The 25,093-nt window shown below is 40.4% G+C and overlaps 1 protein-coding gene across 1 annotated transcript in view; it reads left to right on the top strand.

Moving 5' to 3' along the window:
- MGAT4A (alpha-1,3-mannosyl-glycoprotein 4-beta-N-acetylglucosaminyltransferase A) overlaps positions 1-25,093 on the top strand; it is a 69,275-nt gene that overhangs the window by 25,551 nt on the left and 18,631 nt on the right. The window contains exons 4-12 of the mRNA XM_044284594.1: positions 7,551-7,691; positions 9,641-9,774; positions 10,829-10,875; positions 13,367-13,480; positions 17,438-17,513; positions 17,675-17,789; positions 19,778-19,908; positions 20,803-20,910; positions 21,769-21,962. Coding sequence (XP_044140529.1) covers positions 7,551-7,691; positions 9,641-9,774; positions 10,829-10,875; positions 13,367-13,480; positions 17,438-17,513; positions 17,675-17,789; positions 19,778-19,908; positions 20,803-20,910; positions 21,769-21,962 — 1,060 coding nt within the window. The remainder of the gene's footprint in view (positions 1-7,550; positions 7,692-9,640; positions 9,775-10,828; positions 10,876-13,366; positions 13,481-17,437; positions 17,514-17,674; positions 17,790-19,777; positions 19,909-20,802; positions 20,911-21,768; positions 21,963-25,093) is intronic.

The following is a 25,093-nucleotide window of genomic DNA, read 5'->3' as shown; positions in this document are numbered from 1 at the left end:
CCATACAATTTATGAAATTATTGGTAGAAGAGGAGCAACAGAAGATTCACCCCTCTGAGAAACGGATTGAGGAATTAACACAAAGTGCATTGACTTTTAAGGATCATACGGAATTTACAAAAAATGGTGCACTACAATGGTAAATGCAATTGACAATATATGGCTAAACCCTCACACTGGTATTAAAATGAGACTTTCGCCAAAATATTCTTATATCAAGAACATACCGGACCCTGCGCACCCCGTCAAGGTATCTCAAAGTGGCACGGGACCTACCGCTAACCTACCTGTGCCGTATGGGCAATTACAGGGCTTAAGGTCCGGCAGGTAGGTTAGCGTTAGGTCCCTTGCCTTTGAGATACCTTGACAGGGTGCGCGGGCTCCGGTATGTTCTTGATATAAGAATATATTGGCAAAAGTCTCATTTTAATAACATTGTGAGGGTTTAGCCATATATTGTCAATTGCATTTATCATTGTAGTGCACCGTTTTTTGTAAATCTCTGTTTTATATAGCCAATCACATCCACACATTTGGCTATCCTGTGTAGGATGTCTTTGTGGTGCACGTGGTCCGCTGTGGGCATCCTCCATTGTATGCATTTTTGCTGGGGATTGCTGTTAGCAAGGGTTTACATGTGCAGGATTTGCTCCCCCGGTTAGAAATGTGCAACAGCATATGGGGTTTTGAGCATTTTCTTCCTTTTAAGACAACTTTATTCTGTTATTCTGTTCATACGGAATTTAGCAAACGTGAGTCAGAATTAGAAACAAACATTGGCAGATACAAATCTATTCTGGTTGATCGTAAACATAGACAATTTGTCAGAGATCTCTGTGAATTTAGAGATAAGACCGCTTACGTTAATCCCCAACAGACTAATATAGGGTCCAATATTGAAACCTCTATATCTGAAGCAGGTAGCCTAGACCGCGACACCCTTAAATAACAATACACTAGGGATGGAAGAGGCGGTTATAGAGGATGTGGTCGTGTAAGAGGGGATGGGAGGTATCAAAACAGAGATGGGAAAAGGAAGAACAACATCTGCCCTACATCCAACTGTACTAATCAAGAGACATGGAGAGACACCAATACACCACAGACCACCTGACCATCTTCACTAGGGGAGTCCACATTGGGAGGTTCCAATTTATCTTTGTGTTCCTCTACCTTCTCTTCTTCTCACAATGCCTCAAACCTGTCATCACCCTCTACTTTTTTAGGGCAAAGTCTACAACCGAACTCTTACACCCTACGAGAACATACACAAATCCAACACAAATAAATAAATAATTTGGGTTATGACCCCTCATTGATTTTCGGATACTACACTAACAGACTCTGAACTAAAAATGATATCTAAAGGACTATCATTTGTACCTATTACTAGGTTTAATGTTTTTGACTGGATTAAAGATTTACATCTATTCATTAGAAAAATTTGTTGGCATAAATATATATATATATATATATTTTTTTTTAATTAGGGATAGAACTCGAGGATCTTCAGGGTGTAGAGGATCTTGCCCAGTTGATCGAAGAAAATGATAGAGAGAGAGAGGCAAGGGCCCATTTACCCCTCTGAGGAATAAAAATAGAAAGATGCCACCTAAAGTGTCAGATCATCACATTGATCTATTTCTAAACTCAGTAATTAGAGATCTGGAACATTTGGATCAATGTGAGATGGCAGGTCTCAAAAATCTCAGTGAGAAAAAGGATTTAATTATTAAATCATCAGATAAGGGGGGGGGGGGATTGAGAGTACAAACAGATGTGCTTATCACTCCTTTCAGATACAAAAAGTTTTGAAATATTAGTGCAGGATCCTACCACTCAATATCAACTGCAACTGTCCATTCTACTAAATGAGGTGGTAGACAATCTTTGGATAGATCGGAAAGAGTATGAATTTTTGCTCCCCCAACATCCAAAAATTGCTACCTTTTATGGATCTCCTAAAGTCCATAAGGGGTTACATCCCCTAAAAGGGAGGCCAATTGTCTCGGGGGTTGGAAATCTGACTTAAAATGCTGGTATCTACATCGATAGAATTCTATGTCCCTTTGTCCTTTCCCTTACTTCGTACATACGTGATACCATGGATCTGCTCAATAAGCTCGAGAATATAGTAGTTGAGGCTGAAGTGTGGCTGGCCTCGATTGATGTTGAGGCCCTCTACACATCCATCCCACACCAAATGGGACTGAGGGCTACCAAGTATTTCCTTGATACTAAAAGCAATCACTATCAGGGCCATAATGGTTTTGTTCTTCGTTTGTTAGAATTCGTCTTGACTCCTAACTATATTTTGTATTCGACTCTTAAGTACCACCACCAGCTCAGGGGCACTGCTATGGGGAGTCCTTGTGCCCCAACCTATGCTAACTTGCTCCTGGGCTGGTGGGAGGATACAATAGTTTTTTCTGCCCAATATGCTAACTGGGTCTTACATATTTTATTGTGGGTAAGATATATTGACGACATTTTGATACTGTGGTCAGGTGAGAAACGAGAATTTCAGTTATTTGCCAAGGCACTTAATCGGAAACAAAATTGGGTTATTTTTTACCCATGAGATACGATACAGAAAGATTATATTGCTTTTCTAGATTTTTGGCTATGGAAAAAAGATAATTTGATTCGGACATCCCTACATCGTAAAGATACCTCCACTAACAGTTTTTTGCAATGGGGGAGTTTTCGTCGTATTCCATTAAAGAAGGGAATCCCAAAGGGACAGTTCCTCAGAATACAGAGGAAATGTACAAGGGATGAGGATCAGAGATTTTGATAAAAAGGATACCCGAGAAAAGTGTTAAATCAGGCATGGGAATTTGCATGAAAATGCGATAGAATTAAGTTATTAATCGCCAAAATCAGACAACAAGAGGATAAAACTAAACGTATTATTGGAACTTTTGATTCCTTGGCACGGGAAGTGAGAAATGTGCTTGATAAATATTGGTCACTCCGGAAAACCGATCCGGATATTTCTGGATTTATTGCAGATTTTCCATCAATTACGTATAGACGTGGTCGCAATTTAAGAGATACCTTGGTTCACAGCCACTTTGAGACTGATAAAAAAAGAGACATGGCTGACCAATAGACCTTTCGTTGCGGCCACTGTAAAGCTTGTCCATTTATCGATAGAAAGTCTCAATTTTCAGATTCTGGTGGACACAGGGTATTCTATACACACACACTCTTTTGCTAACTGCAATACTGAGGGTATAATATATCTATGTAAATGCACATGCAATTTGATGTATGTAGGTAAAACGTGCCGTGCATTCAAGAGATGGATTTTGGAACATGTGGGGGATGTGAGAAACAAACGTGATAAACCTATCTCTAGACATGTGACTTTGAAACATAATAGTGATGTCAGAGTTCTGACCTTTTCTGTGTTAGAGATGATCAGGACAGGCATTAGACGTGGAGATCTTGACTCCATTTTGAAACAGAAAGAAGCTAGATGGACATATATGTTGAACACCATTACCCCTTGTGGTCTTAATGAATACAGTTGGAACCAGAAGTTTACATACACTATATAAAAAGACACATATGCATGTTTTTCTGTTGGTCAATTAGGATTACCATAATTATTATTATTTGCCAAATGCCAGAATAATGAGAGAGAGAATGTTTTAAGGCATTTTCTGCAAAGTCCAAAGTTTACATATATTTTATTAATATTTGGTACCATTGCCCTTAAACTGTATGACTTGGGTCAAACATTTTGATTAGCCTTCCACAAGCTTCTCACAATAGTTGGTCGGAATTTGGGCCCATTCCTCCTGACAAAACTGGTGTAACTGAGACATGCTTGTTGGTCGCCTTGCTCACAATTGCCTTTTCAGCTTCGCCCATACATTTTTAATAGGATTGAGATCAGGGCTTTGTCATGGCCACTCCAAAACATTGATTTTGTTATCCTTAAGCCACATTGTAACCAGTTTGGCAGTATGCTTCGGGTCATTGTCCATTTGAACTTCCTGGCTGATATCTTGAGATGTTGCTTCAGTATTTCCACATAATCTTCTTTCCTCATGATGCCATCTATTTTGTGAAGTGCACCAGTCCCTCCTGCAGTAAAACAACCCCACAACATGATGCTGCCATCCCCGTGTTTCACAGTTGGGATGGTGTTCTTAGGCTTCCAAGCTTCTCCCTTTTTCCTCCAAACGTAACGATGGTCATTATGGCCAAAAAGTTAAATTTTAGTTTCATCAGACCACAGGACACGTCTCCAAAAGTGTAGGTCTTTGTTGCTGTGTGCATTTGCAAACATTATTCTGGCTTTTTTATGTTTCTTTTGGAGTAATGGCTTCTTCCTAGGAGAGTGGTCTTTCAGCCCATGTTGATACAGTACTCGTTTCTCTGTGGATATTGACACAATCTTACTAGCTTGGGTTGATATTGGGTTGATATGCACATGTCGGACCTAAAAGCACGTTCATCTCCCTATTTGTATCTATAAGTGAGGTAGAGTGCTATTTATATATATATATATAAAACACAGATAGTGCAGCAGCACAGTCAGAGTTGGTGAACTGGGTGCAAATCCCCACAGAGGTAGGCCCCTCCTCCACGATGCTGCATCGTTATTTCATCTTTGTATATATATATATATAAAGTTTTAATTTTGCAGTAATATACATCTTATAATATGAGGGATAGTAACCTCCCTCTAATTATACCTCCCCATCCCCTAAGATGATATATGGCAAAATACTATTTTTCAATAGTCAAATAATCTTCCTGTAGTAATAGGGTATAGTGCCTTTTTATCTGTACAATTATTTTTATGCCCGATAGTTTTTCTGTCCTTTTTTTGTATTATCAGTAATAGCTGCGATTTACGTCCTGTATTTGCATTCCACCATGTGTTCCACCGCCGACTTCCGGTCATGTGAATTCCGGTTTTCGGCGCACGGGTATTTAGATGGATGCATGCTGACATGGACAGAAACCAGACTTTCCATCTTGATGGCCACCACTGCACCACCAATGCTCCTGTGCTGATCCCTTATCGTACCCTCTCCAGGCCTGGCATCTAGAATTTGGGGAAGTATAATCATATCCTCCCCTTTCTGTCATAGCAATGGTTATGTTTATTGGCCTGTCCTGCTGTTATTTCGTTTTTATTGAAAGCCTTACTTTGATTATCAGTATTTAAATGGTGTGTGGTAGATTCTTAAAAGGGTCTCAGTAGCAGCAGCGCTGTGGACATTTGGTATGTGATGCAGATGCATTATATTTGGTCCCAAATATGTGGGAATTGTCTTTCTTTATGGCCATGAGATTTATTATTATCATTTGGGTATTACTACAAGAATATAATCTGATTCGCACACATTATTACCTCCATTCCTGTACCCTTTCTTTTTCGGAGTTTTTGTTATATGTGGTCCTCTGATGAACTGACCCCAGATAACAGTTCAGAGAAACGCATCGGGCCAAAGTTTGCCTTCCTGGGACATATGGTATGTGTCCTTTTTTTTTTCCACTGGTGATCAAAACCTGGACGCCACTGGTTTATTTGGGAGCATATATGTATTATGTGCGATTATTTTTGTTGTAACATTACTATTTTCTGATACATGCATTGACTTATGACATTACTATTGGACTGTAGTCATAATACATCTCTTCTCGGGTGGCGGTATCTATCCCTTGTCAGGGACATATAGGGCCTATCAGGAGGTTTCCGACACGGGATTGCCCTTATCAGGGCGGACATTCCATTTTGCTAGGCAGGGCCTATAGCTTGATAGGGCAAGTGTGAGGGTGAGTCAATGTTCCTTTCCTTATCCTGCCCAGCCTCATTGTTAATTGCTTTTTAAGAGCACAAATTGGGTGATTTTTAATGATCATCAGTAAAGGCTACGTTTTACACTGGTGAAGGTACACTAGTGACTACCTGACATCTGATGTCTATATCTATCAGAACTGTTAAAAATACAATATAGAGTTATCCCGTTTCTTTCTACAACGCTAAAACCAGCCCTGTACCGCACATGGATCCTTCACACAGTTACATCGTCAGAAAAAGAAAAATATTTTGGGTTTTGGAATTTATTATTTTGTAAAAACAAGTGTTTTTGTTATGCAAGTATTATACCATGATAAAAACTACTCACAAAATAAAGTTACCGTGAAAGGCTACATTCACGCTTGCGTTTTGTGCAGATCCGTCATGGACGGATCCGTTCAGATAATACAGCTGCATGCATCCGTTCAGAACGGATACGTTTGTATTATCTTTAACATAGCCAAGACGGATTTATCTTGAACACCATTGAAAGTCAATGGAGGACGGATCAGTTTTCTATTGTGCCAGATTGTGTCATAGAAAACGGATCTGTCCCCATTGACTTACATCACACGGACACAAAAACGCTGCAACGTTTTGGTGTCCATCTCCAAAGTGGAATGGAGACCGAACTGATATATTCTGAGTGGATCCTTTTCCATTCAGAATGCATTAAACTGATCCGTTTTGGACCGCTTGTGAGAGCCCTCGCAAACAGAAAGCCAAAACGCCAGTGTGAAAGTAGACTAAGTTGTACCAGAAGTAAACCCCCAAAAATGTTGAAGTTGCTTTTTGTTTTTATCTTCCCCCTTAAAAACAAAAATAAGTGTTATAATACATTATATGTACCACAATACAACTCATCCTGCAAAAAAAAATTAAAAAGGTTTGACTACTGTAACACAGTTAGGCTACTTTCACACTAGCGTTCGAGCGGATCCGTTCTGAACGGATCCGCTCATATTAATACAGACGGTGGCTCCGTTCAGAACGGATCCGTCTGCATTATAACTTAGAAATTTTTTCTAAGTGTGAAAGTAGCCTGAGCGGATCCGTTCAGACTTTACATTGAAAGTCAATGGGGGGACGGATCCGCTTGAAGATTGAGCCATATGGTGTCCTCTTCAAGCGGATCTGTCCCCATTGACTTCCATTATAAGTCGGAACGGATCCGCTTGCCTCCGCATGGCCAGGCGGACACTCGAACGCTGCTTGCAGCGTTCAGGTGTCCGCTCACTGAGCGGAGCGGAGGCTGAGCGCTGGCAGACGGATGCATTCTCAGTGGATCCGCCTCCACTGAGAATGCATTAGGGCCAGACGGCTGCGTTCAGGGCCGCTCGTGAGCCCCTTCAAACGGAGCTCACGAGCGGACACCTGAACGCAGGTGTGAAAGGAGCCTAAAATGGGTGAAATGTTACATGTCCTTAGAGGGGCTTTCCAAGATGTTAATATGGAAAGTGGGGGTCCGACACCCGGGACCCCTGGAGATCAGCTGTTTGAGAAGGCAGTGGCTTTCTTTAGGTCTACAATGAATTCAAAATCTACAATTAAAAAGTAATTTAAATGGGACTATTGGGGGTTATGCAGCACAGAATTCTAGACATAAAATGATATTTATGATGGGGGTTATCCTGGAAGTCTCGTAATGTAGCCTCTGGTAATAATCTGATTGTTTTACATTTTAGGACATGCACTACATAAACTACAACGTTTCTCTTTTCAGATGAAGCTCAAAAATTATTAAAGGATTTAAATTACAGAAAATCTCTTCAAGTGCCAAATATTTACTACCATATGCCTCATTTATTAAACCATGAAGGAAGCCTCCAGCCTGCTGTGCAGGTTGGTCTTGGAAGAACAGGAGGTATGTACTTCCAAGATAAGATAATGCATAACTTATATCTGCCAAAACCATCAGTGCCGTGTGGTTTTTTTTTTGTGTTTTTTTTTTATTCTTCTTATCCTTTTTTTCTCTGCCTGTACTTTTTTCCTGTCTTTGGTTCCCTGTTCATCCCGTTCATTTCTGTCTTTCCTTCTGGGGCCTTTTCAGTTATGTAAAGTAGACATAGATATTTATCAGCAGGTCCAGATTTTATACTGATTTTGGTTAGTTCTGTTGACATGAACAATAAGCATTAGATCAGGCATGGCCAACATGCAGCTCTCTAACTGTTGTAAAGCTACAACTCCCACCATGCCCTGCTGTGGGCTGATAGATGTGGGCATACTGGGAGTTGTAGTTTTGCAACAGCTGGAGAGCCGCAGGTTGGCCATCCCTGCATTAGATTATGAGCAGATCCCATCAAAGTTGGCTGAATCCAAATACAACATTTTAATTACACGCAATTACAAAAGTATTCAGACCCGTTGCTGGTTTGAAAACTGTAGAATATTTTGCGTGGGACAACCCCTTTAAGCTAACCATTTACATTAGAGACAGGTTGACCAAACCTGGCCGACCATCTGAGGTGTATAGGAGCCTCCCGACTCTCCCCTAATGGCAGATGTTGGTTGAGATAAGGATTGGCCAGTTGGATTTCAAACGCTTGATCCATTTGGTTTTGGGAAGATAATCGTAAAAAGGTCATCAATATCTGATCAGCAGGGTTCCCACACTTGTCACCTACACTGATCAGCTGGGTAAATGCCCCTTCCCAGGCCTGTGATGTCACGTTCATTGGCCACATGGCCTTTGTTCAGCTCAGTCCCATGTAAATGAATTGGATTGAGCTGCAATACCAAGCACAACCACTATACGAACTATGGCGCTTAATGGTGTATGAAGTGGTAACAGTGCTGCAGCCCCTTGAACCCATCTGATCAGCAGGGGTGCCAGGAGTCAGACCCCTCACTGATCAGATATTGATGACCTGTCCTGAGGTTAGGTCATCCGTTTTTAATTCCAGGAAAAAACTTTAAAAAGAATTGTTTAGCCAGATAATGAGGTTTTCTCCATTGGAAAGATTTTTTTCAATGATTTTAAACCCAGATTATGAATTAATTCATGGATTCGATGTCAGTAAATATCCATATTTGTGAATCACTAGGATCTGATAAATGTTACACATAATCCCAGAATAATTATGCAGGGATTATACAGATGAATTGAACATGCCGCTCTCTTAGTAGTTGTCAGCCTGGTTAGGATGAAATGGGCAATGTCTATATCCAGCATATTTGTACAGAAAACAAGTGAATTAAACTGACTTCTGCAAATGGAAAAGGAAAATATTACAGATGTCCTGGTTTTATCAGTATTGCCTAATCCAAATGTGAGTAGAGGATTTCACTTCTTTGAGAAAAATCAGTCTGTGCTAGCCTTTTGCTGTCAGAATCCATGGTCTGTGATGTCATTTTCCTTTACCTGGAATTACCTGTCGCCTCTCTTGACACGACTGTTTTAGTAACTACTTGCAATCTCGGAGCATCTACTCTTATGGCTCTATGTTGTACCATTACTTTTCAGATTCCTTCTAGAAGTTATGAATGAAAAGCTAGCAGTTTGCAATGAAGTTCCAGATGAGTAGTAACCTTTTGGGGGCATGGTCCTGCACAGTCTGCCACTACCCAATCAGTGCTACCAGTGTCAAACTGAACAGGGACCCCACCTCCCCCAACTGGTAACACCCAGCTGGACATTCGGTGCAAACTGCTAGCAATTCATTCACAACTTCTAGCAGGTATAATAAAGGAATAGCACAACATAGAGTCATTAGAATGGATGTTCCTGGGAAAAAGGAGAGGTGACATGTTTTCTCTAAGTAACTTGTAGGTTTGTGTAATAATTCTGTTTCTTTTGTTTTCTCCTACCAGTGTCAATTGTAATGGGCATCCCAACAGTAAAAAGGAAAGTGAAGTCTTATTTGGCCGAGACTCTACATTCGTTAATTGATAAATTGTCTCCAGAAGAAAAACTTGACTGTGTTATAATAGTCTTTGTTGGAGAAGTAAGTACATGCACGTGTTTATGTGACGCATTGTATGTATATTGCTTGTATGTAGCTCTAGCTGGCAACCAGTGGGAAGTTTGTAAGTTCTCACATTTGTGGGGGAGTTAGATGGTTTCCTATGAAATTAGTTGTGGAGTCTGGGGGGGGGAATGTATTAAGACTGCCGTGCTGGAGTGCAGTGCGCCAGATTTATTACGAATAAATGTAGCACATGTCGGGCTATCTTTGCACCAGAAATCTATACCTCCTATGAGCATAGATCTGGCCTCTCACACTAAACCGTATCCCTTATGTTGCTACTTTGAAAAGTAGCAAAAGGCTTAAAAGTCACATTAGCACAGATATGCCATTTGTCCAAACTTGAGACTATTTTATGCTACAAAGCTGACACATGGTTTCAGAAATTTTCCCCATGTAAATATGCAGGAATAAGCCTCCAGTTGAAGACGAGGATTGATGTGACTACACTGTACGGCACTGTGTGACAAAACTTTGTGTATTTTCATGTGTATTTTGCTGTATAGCCTTTCTTAGAGTATTATAAACCAAACCTGCAATTTTAAGGGCAGGGCCAGCTGACAGTCCAATGTGTATGGGGAGTCCAGACTCATCCCTGACAATGGCAGAAAAGAATTTCAATGCCCCATCCTATTATTATCCTGGGAGATAGCCTGCTGCCAGCTATTGAAGTTGTATGGACCCTTTTAGTGTATTACAAAAGGCTAAGAGTAATACAAAATGTTCACACTACAGTATACACTTGAGGTATAGGAAATTCAGCAGTAAAAACATGACGTTCAAGTAGTACATCATGCCTACGCGTTTTGGACACATGCTATCCTTAGTTATGGCACACATTTTTATGGAAGTGTTCCTGGATTTCCTCCAGTATGCTGTGTCCGTAGCAGGCTCCCGTGCGCCGTCCTATATGTGTGGTCAGATATATTGAAGCTACAGACTCCTTTTCAATATCATACCTTCCTATGCCATACGCATATCTTGAACGGAGAGATTATTTGATCTGTAACATATAATATTCTGTTTTTTCTAGACAGATCTGGAATATGTGCATAGCGTTGTTGGCAGTTTACAGAAAGAGTAAGTACATTTTGATAAGTGCATGTACATAAATAGCATGTCATCTCAACAGGTAATTATTAGCCATCATATTGATGAGAAAGAGGACGTATTACTTATTCATGACTGTAAATATCTGCTTCTCACGCTTTCCATAAAGCTTTTATGGAGATTGCCGCCAGAACTACACAGCTCCTACCATTGTGCGTAGAGGTCAAAACTGCAGTTCCGGCTCCTGAGCTACTGCAGAACAGCTAATCGTGAGACTCCTGCTGATTGAATATTCATGGCCTATGCTTAGAATAGGCCCTCAGGATAAAAGAACTAGAAAACCCCATTTAAAGGCTAAGTACACCTTCAGAAGCAATTTATTTTTGACGACTGAATTTTACTAATTTCTGACTAAAAATCTTTTTTTCAATTGGCCTTTATTAAAAATATTGAGCCATTCTGTCACAAAGGGTTAACTGTTTTTCTAGCTCTGCGACTGGTACTGTCACTGTGCCGCTCATCTAATAAACTTTGGCAGTCATTATCAAACTGGTGTAAAGTAGAACTGGCTTAGTTGCCCATAGCAACCAATCAGATTTCTTCTTTCATTTTCCAAAAGAGCTGTCCAAAATGAAAGGTGGAAACTGATTGGGGCAACTAAGCCACTTCTACTTTACACCAATTTGATAAATGACCCCCCTTTTGTCCAAACTACTAAGAGGTCATAAACACTTATTTAAGCCACATTCTTATCAGTAAGACAAGAACTGAGCTATAAGGAGGGTTTAGGAGGTCAAAGAGCAGAGATAAGGAGTCCTTCAGCTCCTGGTCTGCCGGAAAAGAGATAAAATCCAGAGGCTGTTACTAGAGAATCTCAGCATAGTACATAAAAAAGGACGCCATATTTTTAAATCTTTTTTAGCTCAAAATGAGTACAATGCAATAATAAAAATAAAATTGCCCCCAAAGGTGAACATAGCCTATAAGTACTTTGCATATACTTTCTACTGATGCAGATAAATTTCATACATAGCAGGTAAGTATGAATCTGCAGCTTGCCCCCTGGAATTGAAAACGCTTACTTAAAAATCTTTATTAGAAAACCCCTTAAAGATCATTTTCAAAGTTGCTTCATTTTAATTTTCTATGCAAATTGATTATAAAGGTGGACAGAGCCGTAATATTTTTCCTATAGTTATATTTGCATTTGCATTGGTTATTAGTTCACATACATTTCCATGCTCTCTCTTTAGTGTATAAATATATTCAAATATGAACACTATAATTTTTTGTGTTTTAAAATGATATAAGAAGAAAATTTGATATTTTAAATTAGAAAAAAGTTGAGGCTAAAGGGAAAAACTGCTCACTGTCAATAGAGTAGTGCTCGCTATGACAAATTTAGCTTATTCTTGTATGTAAGGCCATATACAGCTACATGAATGGATAAACATGGCTTCCGTAGATGATTACAGTTTATCCCTGGGTGTTGAGGTCTGTCCCTTTTAGCTGATCACTGGCCCAAACTTCTTTAAAAAAGTTCTGATCTTCTTGAATCCATTCACACTATACAGATTTATTATACACAGTATTATGTAGTGTATTGGTGAGTAACAGGAAAATTGTAAGGACTTTAAATTCCCTGGGCAGTCCTGCATGTAATTGCCAGGTCACTATTAGAGATTCCAATAGCAATAGAACAGTAAATCCCTGTTTGAGCAGTCCTCTAATATATTCTGACATGCATGTTCATATGTAGCTTCCGCAGTCAGTGAGCTTATTTAAATTTTTATACTGGAAGCACTAGACATGCAACACATAAATCGTTCCATAGTGTAATAGATTCAGCAGAGTAGAGAAAAGAAAGCTGTGCCTCTGGAGACACCAGTTGGAAGGTAGCTTTCCTATTAAGTTAATATTCTACCTTAAAAAGCTTGGGACATAATTTAGGATTATAGCCAAGCCAGTGCCTCATCTGCAGGCGGCTATTTTGGGGTGATTATCTCTCATCTGTACAGATAACTGGCTTAACTGGGGGAGAGGCCTTTGTGGGAATTCTGGGGGAGTCACTATTTCTGAGCTTTCTGTACACAGGTCTGCTGTATTGTATAGTACACTGTTAGTATAGTACAGTAGATGCACGGTCGGGCAGGATCTCAGTTTGTTCTGTGAAATACAGCCATCACCGGGATGTGTTTCCCAGACCAAACATGCAAAGCTATCCGGCAGCCCATTATAGTCAGTGGGGTCCGGTGGGTAGATGGCGTTATCCAGCTATACTAAAATCGGGAGAACACTGGCAGGTTGTTCTTTGCCGAAACAGCCTGCCTTATAACTTTGCTGCAAGTGTGAATTTAGCCTAACAAGGGAAGTTAATAGCAGTGAGTCTTATGCTTGGCTAAATTATTCTGTAAAGCCCAGATATTTGCTGTTTGTTGAGCTTCTGATTTACTTTTTAGGTATAGTTTTATTGTAACATGTAGAGTCAATAACCGTAAATTGTGTCATCTGTTTTTATTAGATTCTCTACCGAAATCAGCTCTGGTTTAGTGGAAGTGATTTCTCCACCTGCTACCTATTATCCAGATTTGACAAATTTAAAGGAGACATTTGGGGACTCCAAGGAAAGGGTTAGGTAAGTAATATGACGTTAACACAGTAAGGGTCCATTCACACATCCGTTGTTTCTTTCCTGATCTGTTCCGTTTTTTGCGGAACAGATCTGGACCAGTTCTGTACCCATTAATTTTCAATGGGTCCTGAAAAAAATCGAACAGCACAATGTCCGATTTTTTTTTTTTCAGGACCCATTGAAAGTGAATGGATACAGAACTGGTCCAGATCTGTTCGCAAAAAACGGAACAGATCAGGAAAGAAACAACGGACGTGTGAATGGACCCTAATACTGCTGGAAGAAACACTTGTTGGGATGTGATGTAAGTAACCGCTCATGCTGTTGGTTGGGTGTTATGATGTAAAACAAAGAATCCTGCACATAGCTCCTAATTTTACATTTGCAAACAAAGATTTATTGCAAAATTTATTTGATCACAAATTAAAGGTGAGAAATGTAAAACAATCCACGCTTGCTATCATGTCTCTGGCCCCCAATAAAATCAGAGGACCAACCACTTGGCAATTTTTAAATTATGTCCACAGCAACAACACAAAAACATACATAAATCTCAAAGTATTATTCCAGGTTCCAGACCGGAATAAATATAACAATCAGTAAGGCTACTTTCATACTGGCGGCAGCAGGGATCCGACAGGCTGTTCCCCCGGCAGAACAGCCTGCAAGAATAGGCTACCGCAAGTGTGAAGGTAGCTTAATAAATATAACAATCATGCAGAATCAAAGCAATTCAAGCCAAATAGACGTGAAAAGTATGTAGATAACACCAAAGCAGATTTGTCCTTGTAGGTGCCGGCATTAGCACGCCTTCTACAGGGGCAGTGTAAATATGCTACCTCACTCTGATGAAGCCGTGTTAAACGGATACCTGTGGGGTAACTCACAAGGACAGGTCTGCTTTGGTGATATCTGCATATATAATTCTTTTGATACTGCATGATTATTATATTTATAACTGTTTGGGCCTTGAAATAATAATTTGGGATTTATGTATATTTTCTTGTTTTTGCTCTGGATTTTGAATTTACCAAGTGGGTGGTCCTTTGACCTTATTTTGGGGGGGGGGGGGGCAGGGACATAAGAGTTCCTTTTGGAGCAAGTTTTAATTGTGTTTAATTCTGTTATACATTAAATCTTTTAATAGGATATTTTATCCTAGGAATCCAGGAATGGACTGGAAACTTAAATCAGTCCTGGAAAAAATCTAAAAGTCGCCATATGTTGTAGGCAGGTCCAAATTGACAGAAGGCAGGCCAACACAAGTTGGCAGGGGCAAAATAAGTAGGCGGGCCTACAGTACTATAGTGCAGCGCAAAATACCGCCATAGCAGAACCAAATACCACAATGCAGCACAAAATACTACCCCAGCAGCACCAAGAAGGTGCATAAATGCCTGTTGCTCCTAAATTTATGCTGAGAGCATCAGATCATTTCCCTGTAGGGTCTATGACCAGTCTGCCCCGGTCTGTGTTAAATTTACAAAGAGGTGCACCCCTGTGTGCAGGTTTTGGTTTTTTGCATTCATTCATGCTGACCAGCACTGGTGTATAATTTCATGGTGCCCACCCACTCTTTATAGTATGGTACTGGGGTGTTACAATGTAGGAATGTAACATTTCAGTTCAGAATGTACTCCGTGGGCCAGATTTATTATTACTCTGACAGCTCACTCAACTTGAAAAAGTCGCATGTTCTATTAAAAAGTCTCATAAGATAAGCATGGTCCTCACTGGAGTGAAGTTGCGCATTTTTTTCTGCATTTTTAAATAGTCCCAATAGTAAATCTGTCTAGAGGTTCATTTACATAATGAAACACGCCCACTTTCGGAAAACTGGCGAGCATAGTGCAGAGCAGAAAAAAGTCGCAAATTTGTGCACAGTTTTAGCGATAGCGCAAAAATTTGCGACTTTTTCACTCCATTATTCTGACTTGAGCTAATGATAAATCTGGCCCCATGTCTCTATTGCCATAGTTTAATTCAGGTATCACAATCATTGCACTGCATCAAACAAAGAAACCGGTGTATAAATATAGTAAGCTAGTTTGTCTGAAACTACGTCCATCCAGTTCAGCCTGTTATCCTGCAAAGATGATCCAGGATAAGGCTGCATGCACACGAACGTTGCGGACCCATTCATTTCAATGGGTCCGCAAAAAATGCAAACAGCACACAGTGTGCTGTCCGCATCAGTATGTCCGTTCCGTAGCCCCGCAAAAAAAAAATATAGAACATTTCCTATTCTTGTCCGTTTTAGGAATTGTTACAATGGATCTACAAAAAATTTTTTTTTAAAACGGATGGCATCCGTTTTTTTGTTTTTTTTTGCGTACCGCAAAACACATACGGTCGTGTGCATGTAGCCTATTTACTGTAAGGGTATACTTATGTGTCGTTCATCTGATTCATAAAAAATACTACATTCTGTGTTTATTTGATTCACATTGATATGGGAATTATAGAGTTTTATACAGTATGTAATACATAATGTAGCTTATTTAAGTAAAGTTAAGCCATTTTGGCTTTTTGGTCCTGAACAGTAGTACAGCACTTTGTCGGGCCCACATTTATTAGTTTTTTTGTGATTTTTGTGCATGTGGTGGTTTAGTGGCCCTAACTTTTTTGATTTCTTTGACTACCAAAATAATTTTTACGATGTCTTTTACTTAGGAGTTTTTATTAGCATGTTTTTTTTTTTTGTTTAACTTGGGGAAAACTGTTTTTAAAAAGTCTTTTTTTTAATTATAGCTTTTTATTTCTTAAATATTAAAACTGACACAAAAATTAATTATTGCAATGGGTTTTCTATTTTGTGACGATCGTTTTGATATAATAACATGTATAGGTTTGAGTGAATGGGGCGACTATGGTGACTGCTTCCATTAGTGACGGCATTTGTATTTGTATTTTTTATATTTTATTTTACTTATATTTTTATTTTGGGCACATATGTCCCCCAAGATGTCAGTAAAAGACCTCTGGAGGACACTGACTTGATTTTTTTTTTTTACACTTTTATTGTCTCCACTGTAACTGGGGCATCCACAGGTGCCCAAGTTATAGCGGAAAACAGCCCCCTGTGGGGGCATTACACACAGACAGAGCTGATCAAGGTCTCCTTAGACCCTGCAGCTTTGCTCCTGCCCTGAGACACCCAGCGGTCACATGACAGCCAGAACTAATAGAGGAATCGGCTTGGCCGCTTCCTGCGCTCATGTACTGCTCTCCTGCCGGCACTGGAGAAGGACAGAGTGCCAATAAACTGCTCCTGACTTCTCCTCCGGGTCCCAACCTGCTCCTCCTAGATTGCAGGAGCTTTAATCCCAGCGCTGCCTGAACGTTTATATACGTGCTATCTGCTCGGGGTATGTGCAGATAGGACGTATATAGTCAGTGGGCAGTCAGGAAGGGGTTAATATTTAATATGTGCTTTATGAGTCTTATTCAAATATATATATATATATATATATATATATATATAAAAAATATAAAGGTTGGGCAGAACAGCTGTATATAAAGTGCCAGCGGCTGTGAAGGCAATCCCCCTTCAAATAATAAGCAAAAAAAAATCCACGGCACCTCCAAGGCGTAGAATAGTAGCAAACTTTATTCACCAGACCCTCAACGTTTTGATCCACTTCCTGGGATCTTTCTCAAGCAGTGACTGCTTGAGAAAGATCCCAGGAAGTGGATTGAAACGTTGCGGGTCTGGTGAATAAAGTTTGCTACTATTTTACGCCTTGGAGGTGCCGTGGAATTTTTTTCGCCTATAGATAGAGATATATCTCTATCTATCTACATCATGAAACCCTTACAGTATGAGATGCACATATTCACTGCTCCAAAAATATTCGTACTGTGCTAGCCACTACATAAGGAAATATGTGTTATGCATTCCTGTAATATAGATGTGATAATATTAATTTATCTTGTTTTTTTTTTTACCTTCTGTTACAGATGGCGAACCAAACAAAATTTAGATTATTGTTTCCTGATGATGTACGCTCAGAGGAAGGGTATTTATTACATCCAGGTAAATATATGTGTCTCAATTCTTAAATCTTGCTGACTAGCATGTGCTTTTAAACCATATGTATGGGTTAAGTTTACTTTACGTCTTGTTGGCTTACACGTGTCAATAACGTGTTATCATTGATTTTGATTAAGTGACAATAATTATCTGTATCTTTAAAGCTTGAAGATGATATTGTTGCCAAGCAAAATTACTTCAGTACAATAAAGAACTTTGCACTTCAGCTGTCTAATGACGAGTGGATGATACTGGAGTTTTCTCAGCTGGGATTCATTGGTAAGATACTTTTACTATGGGATCATAGTATGCTGCATAGTTTATGTGAGCTCCAGTGAATCGGTCTGTGAGAGCTGGACATGGACCATCTGCAATAGAAACAGGACTGTTTGTGTACATCTAGGTAGCCATTGTATTGGAGGAGTTGATCATAGCAACCAGTCAAGTAGACCAGTGAAGAATTTGCACTTGAATCTGGTTGGTTACTTTGGGAAGTTTCTCCGCTTTAGTTTTACACTAGTTTTGATAACTAGTTTAATTGCATATCTAGTCTGAATATGTGTTGCTAGGCCAGTTATGGTCCCCAAAATCTGTTCTTGGAGACTATATTGCTTTAAAGGGGTTAAATACTGATGACCTATCCTCTAGGTCCGGGGGTCTGACACCCAGTACCCTTGCTGATCAGCTGTTTGAGAAAGAAGTGGCACACGCAGTAGCGTTGCGGCCTTCTATCAGCTTTCCCTAGGCCTCAAAGACACATTCATCGGTCTAATGGCCTAGGTGCAGCTCAACCCCATAGAAGGGAATGGGGCTGAGCTGCGATATCAAGCACAGTCACTATGCTATGTACGGCGATGTGCTTGGTGAGCATGGAGAGCGCCGGTGCCTTCTCAAACAGCTGATCGGCGGGGGCCCTGGCTGTCTGACCCTCACTGATCAGATACTGGGTAGGTCTTCAGTATTTAAATCTCTGAAAACCCTTTTAAGAAGCGTATTTCACAGTTTGAGCACATGCAGTGCTCTGTGCAAGTTCTGCACCATTCTTTCTCAATGTCAGTACACAGGCACCCCAAATGGTCACATTTTGAAGGTTTCCCATTAACCCTTTAGCTGTCAGGACAATTTTTATATTTCTGGCAAACACAAATAAATAAACCGGAATTATAAGATTAAAAAATATTGTACCCCATTCCGGCCCTTTGTGATTCTAAAAATCCACGTACAAAATTCTGCACAGAATCCGCCCATGTTTTTTTAATTTATTTATTTTTCAGTGCAGTGGTTTTTGATTCAGTTTTTTACCACGTTCTTTTAACCAGTGGGCGAAAACAGCATTTTCAGCTTGGGTTTTTTGGTGTGGATCCACCCCAAAAAAACCACGCAGAAAACACACTGACACACACAGACGGTTTTTGACGCTTCCCATACATTTCAATTGGAGGTTCAGCATGTTTTCCGCCACAAGATAGGGCATGCTGCTTCATTTTTCCATGTGGAAAAAAAATCAAATGCTGTTTCCCATTGAAATGGATAGGAGGCTGTTTTGAGGCGCCTTTTGGAGCACTCCAAAATCGGCTGCAGATAACTCGGTGTGAACTGGCCCTTATGCAGTTTTGCATCGAAATGTAACATTTTGGAAATAACGCCAAGCTGTAGAGAAAAAAAGATATGGATTACATATCTTCATGTCAGGCAGTGATCTATTGCTTCTCAAAATTATATATAAACATGTACATGAGGCACTTAGTATACACTTTGATTAAATGTATAGGCACAATCACCACATCAAGGGGACCTCTTTTGAGTGGGTACGTACTTTGAGTGGTTCCCTCAAAATTTGGCTCAGCACCACATGGTAACCACCATCCCCTCAACACAGCAACTGCAGGCGACGAGACCCAACAGCCCAAGCTGTTTTGTATGGAGGAATGGGCCCAAATTCCTCCAAGCCGATGTGCAGGACTAATCAACAACTGCAGCAGTTATTGCTGCACAAGGGAGGTCCCACCACATACTGAATGCAAAGGTTCACCCACTTTTTACCAAAATGGGTGATATTGTATTATTTTCCTCAATAAATAAATTACCAAGTCTAATATTATTGACTCATTTCTTTGATCTGGCTATCTTTATCTTTAGGACTTTTATGTGAAAATCTGATGTAGTTTTAAGTCAAATTTATGCAGAAATATATACAATTCTGAAGGGCTCCCAAACTTTCAAGCACCACTGTAGGTAACACTAATGATTTTGTTGTATCATTGCAGGAAAAATGTTTCAAGCTCCTGATATGACTCTTATTGTCGAGTTCATCTTTATGTTCTACAAGGAGAAGCCAATTGACTGGCTACTTGACCACATCTTATGGGTAAAAGTCTGTAACCCAGAAAAAGACGCAGTAAGTATTCCTAAAGTGACATTCATATTCTAAGGATGTATATAACTAGATGTATATGCTCATGGTGTGCTATTCTTTGAACAAATGGCAATGTGCTTGAACATTTGTATCACCACTACTGGCAGTAGGACAGACATTAGCATGGAAGCATGCTTTACATCAAATTGACAGTAGGCACTGCCCTAGCTGGAGAGATAACATACTCCTCAACTTAGTTTATTTCCATGAAAAGTCATTAAGGCAAGCATGCTCTACGATATGGATTACATTCCTTGTACAGGATACATCTGTTGCTTGACAGTATAAAAGACGTGGTTAGCTTAAACAGACTGAGCACAAACTTCTGCCTGAACCAGCACAGCAGGCCAGATATATGCAACTAAAGGAAGTCATGGAATCTTTTTTGCTTTAAAATAAAATAAAATAGTTGTGGGTCATTTTTGAATGAGATCTTGCTATTTTGACACATTTAAAGGGAATCTGTCAGCAGCTCTTGCCATGATAAATAGCTGACAGCACTAGGTATTGGCTGGGAGGAGCAATACAAACAAATGATTTAGGGAGCTTTTGTCATGGAATAGTGAGAATACAAACTTTTTATTCTGCCTGAACAGCAGAATTCTTTTGTAATTGCATGTATTTAAAATGAAGTATAGCCACTGAGTTATTCACTAAAATCTATCTGTATAGCGCCACCTGCTGTCCCGCACACTGAGATGGAAGCACATGCTCAGTTCCATCCTTGAATGGCCACCAGCTGCAGCAGAAAGTACACACTCCCTGAGAAAGGACACCCCCTCCCAGAAATAACTGTAGTAAAGCAAGTTAAGCAGTGAATGGTGAAAACTGTAGATCCATATTCTTCCATGTTTTTTTTTTGTTTTTTTTAAACAGAAACATTGTGACAGGCAAAAATCCAATCTTCGAATCCGGTTTAGACCTTCCCTCTTCCAGCATGTCGGTCTGCACTCCTCATTAGCAGGGAAAATACAGAAACTCACGGTAAGTAGAAGCACATTTTACACATAATTCGTATTTTTTTTATTTTTTTTTATATGCTGCAATTTCCCAGCGGCTCCAAAGTTTTATTGGAGCTATAATTTGGATGTAACCAATAACCCCTGTTTCAAATGCTAAAACTAGAACTTGCCAAAGTAGCTATGAGCTGTTCTTAGCAAACAGCATTTATTTATACAGTAGAGAACTGGTAAACCCCAGATGCACTCTTGTAAGGGGGCATTCACAAGGCCCCAGTGTTTTGTGGTCCACGGATCCGAAAAACATAGATAACGGCCATGGTGTTCAACTCCTGGTGCTCCACCCCTCAGATGCCACAGTTAATGGCAACAATGCCATCTAAGTGTTCAGACAGAAGGATCCTTCTGTCACTCCATTGGTGCCTCCAATTGTGATCTTAGGGTGCTAATGGCTTACTATGGAAGCCGGAGACCTAACAATGCCATGTGGGGCAGCCTATTAGGACCATCCAGGGGCTGGTCCTAATAGACTGCCTGTAAGTTTTACTCTGACAGGCATAAAACACTGCAATGCAAAAACCTATTTCTGTTAGTAGTTTTGCTAAAGAGATAAGTCAATGTTTATGCTGCCCTTTTAGTGAGGAGACCATAAACTGGTGACAGATTCCCTTTCATTTTTAAGATCTATCAATAACCAATCACACTGCAGTGGTTTTTGGAAACAAACGGTGGTCACTGGTACTATTGCTATGGGTAATTTTGATAAATAGAGCTCCATATTCCCTCACCATACTATTGGCTATGGAGACATTTGATATTAATGTAAGCACTACATGTTTGGTGCACAGTGTTGCTTAGATTTGTTCCTCTACTTTTCCTTTAGGATAAAGATTTCTTAAAACCATTATTGCATAAAATTCACGTGAATCCTCCAGCTGAAGTTTCAACATCCCTAAAAGTATATCAAGGTCACGCTCTCGAAAAGACGTACTTGGGGGAGGACTTCTTCTGGGCTATCACCCCAATGGCTGGAGACTACATTCTGTTCAAGTTTGATAAGCCAGTGCATGTTGAAAGGTCAGTCATTGTTTTAGGGTTGACTGCTGTACAGCAGCATTCAGCTAAAGGTGGCCATACACATTAGTCCAAAGTTGATCAAAATGGATGATTTCAAGCAAAATAAATGTTTGTCAATTGAAATTTAACATCAAACTATTGTTTTTGCCAACTGATGACACGCTATTACCGTCTGAAGTTAATTTTGCCTGATAGGTAAATGAAAGAAAGATAGTTTAGGGATGAAAGATCTTCACTCAATTGCCCGCTGACCTTGAACATGTATGGCCAGTTTGAACAACTATAACGGCCAATATAGACTAAAATGAGTATAATCTTGTCTGCAAAATGAATGCTCAACTGCAACTTCTGTCTAATGTGTATGGTCACCTTAATTGTACCAGTACTATCTTATCTTTAGATGTCCTTTATATAAGGACTTGAGGCGGCCATACAATCAATAGCTGTCAGCTGAACCATCTGGCCATCTCTCCCGACTCCCCCCCCGGCTTCCCCATGGCCGCCTATCTCTTGAGAGAACAAAAGGATTGGGCAAAAATATGAATTACTCCAGATCCTTGTCTTCCTTAACATCATCTGTCGGGGGAGGATCAGGAAGTCCCTGCACACATTAGTGATGCATTTCTGTGTCAGTTCAGAGGTTTAAATATACATTTACCTCAATCTAGCAGTTGCACCATTCACACACAGATGACTCTTATACATGTACTGTAATAAAAAGAATTGTGTTCTGAAGCCTGTGAAGCCTGGCAACCTTAAGGTGAACATCCACCCTTTAACGTCCTGTCATTTTTAGCTTCAACATTCTGTGCTGATTAAAGATATATTAAAAATGATAGGAGTAGTAGCTTCTTATTGTGGTACAGATATACAGAGCTGATTTAGTTCAGTGTATAACAGCATTCTGTAAACTCCCCCTAGTGGTGGCTGAAATGTTATCTTTTAAGGGCCCTTTCACACTTGCGTTGTCCGGATCCGGCGTGTCCTCCACTTGCCGGAGGTACACGCCGGATCCGGAAAAACGCAAGGGTATGGAAAGCATTTGAAGACGGATCCGTCTTCAAAATGCTTTCAGTGTTACTATGGCAGCCAGGACGCTATTAAAGTCCTGGTTGCCATAGTAGGAGCGGGGGAGCGGCATACTTACAGTCCGTGCGTCTCCCGGGGCGCTCCAGAATGACGTCGGAGCGCCCCAGGCGCATGGATGACGTGTACATGCGATCACGTCATCCATGCGCCTGGGGCGCCCTGACGTCACTCTGGAGCGCCCCGGGAGCCGCACGGACGGTAAGTATGCTGCTCCCCCGCTACACTTTACCATGGCTGCCAGGACTTTAGCGTCCCGGCAGCCATGGTAACCATTCAGAAAAAGCTAAACGTCGGATCCGGCAATGCGCCGAAACGACGTTTAGCTTAAGGCCGGATCCGGATCAATGCCTTTCAATGGGCATTCATTCCGGATCCGGCCTTGCGGCAAGTCTTCAGGATTTTTGGCCGGAGCAAAAAGTACTGCATGCTGTGGTATTTTCTCCGGCCAAAAAACGTTCCGTTCCGGAACGGAAGACATCCTGATGCATCCTGAACGGATTTCTCTCCATTCAGAATGCATTAGGATAATCCTGATCAGGATTGTTCCGGCATAGAGCCCCGACGACGGAACTCTATGCCGGAACCGGCCAACGCAAGTGTGAAAGGGCCCTAACTCATAAAAAGTGTACCATATGAAAAAAAATACACAAAAAGAATGGTGTTGCCACCATAGCTCAGAAGTTGTTTTTCATTGCCTTTCCCAGCTCTGTGATTCGGGTTTGCTTTGATGCTGCTAGTGCTTGCAGTGGGTGCGATTACCAGACAGTGCCTGTATTTATCACTGCCGGAGTGTCCCTCTATTATAGTCAGTAAGGTTCTGCTCCAATGACTCCTGCAGTTTTTTTTTTGTCACTGGCTCTGCATTGTTTGCAGCCCAGCAGTTAAGACATTCACTCCAGATTGTGGGAGGAGGGCGAGCCAGAGAGCAGTGATGTGCTGTACATCAGAGAGAGGGGGAGTGAGATGGGGGATAGTCCACCTGTTCATTGTACCCGGTGTCATGGGACTGCGTGTGGGATCAAATTACAGAGGCATCTCAGCTACAGGCACTAAATTAGTCACTGCAGGGAAACCATATACAAATCTTTTTTAAGAGCCAGATAACCTCTGTAATGTCTATTCAGGGGATTTGGAGCTCTGTATCAGGAGGAAATGTAGCTTCTGATGTACTGGTACTTTTATGGGGTTGTCTCACTTCAGCAAATGTCATTTATCATGTAGACTAAATTCATACAAGCCACTTACTAATGTATTGTGATTCTCCATATTGCCGCCTGGCTTGATTAGTTTTTCCAACACATTATACACTGCTCGATTTCAGGGGGTTACGGCCACTGCTGCAGTGCAGATATGAGGTGGCTGGAACGGGAGCTGCTGCGCATGTGTGCCCATGCGTACTCCCCCAGTCCTGGCCACCAGAGAGGCCGGTGCTTTTTCCTATAGTGTACAAGCACGGCCACCTCTGCTGGATTGCATGGTCATAATCGTATGGAAATGAGCAGTGTATAATTCGATTAAAAAATGAATCGAACCGGCTAAGGAAGCAATATGGACAATCACAATACATTAGTAAGTGTATTTTTTTTACCGGACTCTGCAAGATACAAGAACGTGGTGTGCTTTTTTTTCTAACGTATACATCAAACTGAGGCATAAAACTTGATTTGAACCCACCTTAAGTGCCTTGTATTAACTTTGTCTAGATGATAAATGCCATTTGCTGAAGTGAGACAACCCCTTTAATACGATAGTATTCAAGGGTATATATTCACTAGTTACTTTGTATATTCAAAAAGGAAATCTTAGAAAGATTACTAAACATCACACGTTATGTAGTGTGTATTATGTTAGAGCACTTACTATAGACTAGAGGAGAAAGTGCATTTACATGTATGCATATATACATGTCCCTGGACTTAGGATGCATGGACAGCTCCTATAGGAGAATGCACTTCATTTACATGGGAAAAACAATTGAATCTTTGCTTTGTCAAATCAACTTGGTTTTTAGAGTAGAATAACACACTTTTGTACGATTATTA

Source organism: Bufo gargarizans, chromosome 3 (assembly GCF_014858855.1).
Source record: "Bufo gargarizans isolate SCDJY-AF-19 chromosome 3, ASM1485885v1, whole genome shotgun sequence".
Taxonomy (NCBI): Eukaryota; Metazoa; Chordata; class Amphibia; order Anura; family Bufonidae; genus Bufo; species Bufo gargarizans.
Note: the sequence above shows the minus strand (reverse complement) of the source record. Positions and strands in the feature narration are given on the sequence as shown.